This window comes from Azolla caroliniana, unplaced genomic scaffold, assembly GCF_043228905.1.
Source record: "Azolla caroliniana isolate FFs.n. ecotype wild unplaced genomic scaffold, voAzoCaro1.0.p SCAF_11, whole genome shotgun sequence".
In the NCBI taxonomy this organism is placed as follows: domain Eukaryota; kingdom Viridiplantae; phylum Streptophyta; class Polypodiopsida; order Salviniales; family Salviniaceae; genus Azolla; species Azolla caroliniana.
The window spans coordinates 15,884,248-15,886,999 of record NW_028230446.1 but is presented as its reverse complement, the minus strand read 5'-3'; the positions used below and the strand labels follow the sequence as shown (position 1 = coordinate 15,886,999).

Here is a 2,752-nt window from a genome sequence, read left to right as displayed (position 1 = left end):
ACCCGTGGAAGCGGCAAAGGCCGCAGGGCGAAGGAGATTGCTCTAAGAAAAGAAGGGTTCGCACAATACACATACACATATATACAAAGTCTCGACAACCAACGTCCCCACAAAGAGGCTATTAATGATTAACGATCGCATGGATTGCAATAGATGGGTGCCGTCTTCGAGCAGGCTAGATGTGTGGAGAGACAAGTAAATATCACCTAGTCATTTCGTCTACCAAGGTGTAGAGGTATGTAGATGATGTGGGATGTCCTGTGTCCGGCATCGGCAGCGGGGAGTTCGAGTGACAGGGTGGGTGGGGTGGGGGTGCCTTCCGTCGGGAAAGCCAGTTGTGAGGTGTGTGTGGGTGATGATGGGTTTCCATTCACACCGTGGTTGTCCGGACATCGTCCAAACCAAAACTAGACCACCACCATTTGAATGTGAATGCAAGAACCTGCTTTCTGCTGCCCAAAAACCCTAATTTTTGTTTCCTATCTTCCCCTTCTTCCTTCTCCTTCTCGCTCTCTGTCTCTCTGTCTATCGGCCGCGGAAGCTAAACTCAGAAGTACAAGCAGCTATGGTGATCACTCTCTCTCTCTCTCTCTCTCTCTACGAATTTACCTTCTGTTCCAGCAATCGTGTACCTCAGCTCATCGTTTTCTGCTTGCTCTTCCTTCGTCTACACCTCTTCGTCATCTTCTTTTGCGTTTATGTCTGCAGGCGGATGTGGATGAGACTGCTGCTTCTGGTCTTCAGCCGAAGAAGAGGACGTTCAAGAAGTTCTCCTTCCGTGGCGTAGATCTCGATGCTCTTCTTGACATGAGCTCCGAGGAGCTCGTTGAGCTTTTCCATGCTCGCGCTCGACGAAGGTTATCCTTCTGTTCACGTTTATATCATTAAGTTTTGGTTTCATTGTTTCGCTTATAATTCTGTAAATCTGCTTTTGTAAACTGCTACCATATTTTATTCTGTATGCTTTTCTGTAAGTCGGACGCAACTTGCATCTAAGCTTATCCGAGTGAGAAGTTCTACCTGTTTAAATGTATGTACGCGAAATCTGTTGGCGTTCACGAAGAAATTTGACGTGAATGATCTTCACTAGATCTGAGAAAGCTTTACTCTACTTGCTTCGGTATACTGTAATGCTCATCAGCTTTATTAATCTAAAAATGAGTTTCGAAACCTTACGTATGTCTTAGATGTTGAGCTCATCTTTTCAGGAATGTGTATTCAGTTTTTCTACTTTTATTTACCATGTTTTTATCTTCCAGGGTTTCCTTTGCATTTATAATTTCCCATCTAATCTAATTTTTATGGTTGTGCCTGCTTTACATATTTAGAGCCTTATATAAATTGGTCTGATCAGAATCAGTGTCTAGAAAAGGCTGAAATAGTACCATCTTGTTTAATGTATTAGTTTGAAAATTTCAATTTGTGCTCTTAATTATCTCTATTTTCCAAGACATTAGCAAAATAGGAGTTTTACTTTGTTTTCATTTGACATGAACTTTCTGCTTCCAGCTACAAGTTTTTCGGGGATTTATTTTTTGCACAGATTTTCTCTCTTACAAGTTGAGTAATTTGCAATGGTTCTGCTCATTTGCAGATTCCAGAGGGGATTGAAGAGAAAGCCTATGGCTTTGATAAAGAAGCTTCGTAAAGCGGTATGCATAGTTTCTTTCCATCCGTAGTTATGAGGTGTTTTTCCTATTCCTGACATAAGATGTATGTTGGATTTTAATAGAAACGTGAGGCACCTGCTGGAGAGAAACCTGAGCCTGTGAGAACGCACCTTAGGAATATGATCATTGTACCTGAGATGATTGGAAGCATCATTGGTGTTTACAATGGAAAGACTTTTAACCAAGTCGAAATCAAGGTAATCCGTTTTTATTGTTATTCCAAGTTTGGGCCTTAAAACATGCTGAAATAAAGGTGATTATATCTCAATCTGATAGATATATATATCTCTTATTACAATTTCAGTGATGAAATAATTTCATAAGACAATTATTTGACTCGTCAGATTGTCTGATTGCTTTATGTTTTCTATTGCAGCCTGAGATGATCGGACACTACTTGGCTGAGTTTTCTATCAGTTACAAGCCTGTGAAGCATGGTAGACCTGGTATTGGTGCTACTCACTCTTCAAGGTTCATTCCTCTGAAGTAGATAGAAGTGTTTTGTAGAGTTCGGTTCAATCCTCTGAAGTAGATAGAAGCGTTTTGTATGGCATTTTGGCAAAAATGCTGTGAATCATTTTGGTATTTTGTATGACATTTGAGTAATGCTTATTGTCTCTCTTTGATTTGTAAGCCTTTTTTTATGTTCACTCACATGTCCGAGGGACTATTTGTTAAAAAAAGAGGATTTGTTAGTGATTTATTTTAGTTTATCAGATCGTTTTTAGTAAATTTACATATAACAAGTTCTAATTATTTTGCTAGATGTTTGAATCTCTGATTTTTGCAAGGTGTACTCTGCAGACAATGAGGCATGTCCTTGGCATTGAGGTGTCTGTCAAGATTGTAATCATAGGCTGTTGTGGTCTTATTTTGTTGAGATATATTTGTGTTGAAACAGTCAAAAGGTTAGACTAGACTGGTGTAGCATATGATACGCTCAAAATTATATGTTCTTATTATTTGTTTTGAGCAGCTTACTTTTGTATACCTCTTTATGAGGGCGAAGCCAAATCATTCTACTAAGATCTCAAAAAAGTAATGAATTTATTAAGGAGTTCAGTAGCCAATTGTGCAATGCA

At 39.3% G+C, this 2,752-nt stretch overlaps 1 protein-coding gene across 1 annotated transcript; it reads left to right on the top strand.

The window, feature by feature from the left end:
* Positions 1 to 420: 420 nt before the first annotated feature.
* LOC147858003 (small ribosomal subunit protein uS19-like) lies at positions 421 to 2,365 on the top strand. Its single transcript, XM_087327959.1, has 5 exons — positions 421 to 568; positions 709 to 857; positions 1,595 to 1,652; positions 1,733 to 1,867; positions 2,047 to 2,365. The coding sequence occupies exons 1-5, from the start codon at positions 566 to 568 to the stop codon at positions 2,158 to 2,160; spliced, it is 459 nt and encodes a 152-aa protein (XP_087184085.1). The 5' UTR covers positions 421 to 565; the 3' UTR covers positions 2,161 to 2,365.
* Positions 2,366 to 2,752: the final 387 nt, after the last annotated feature.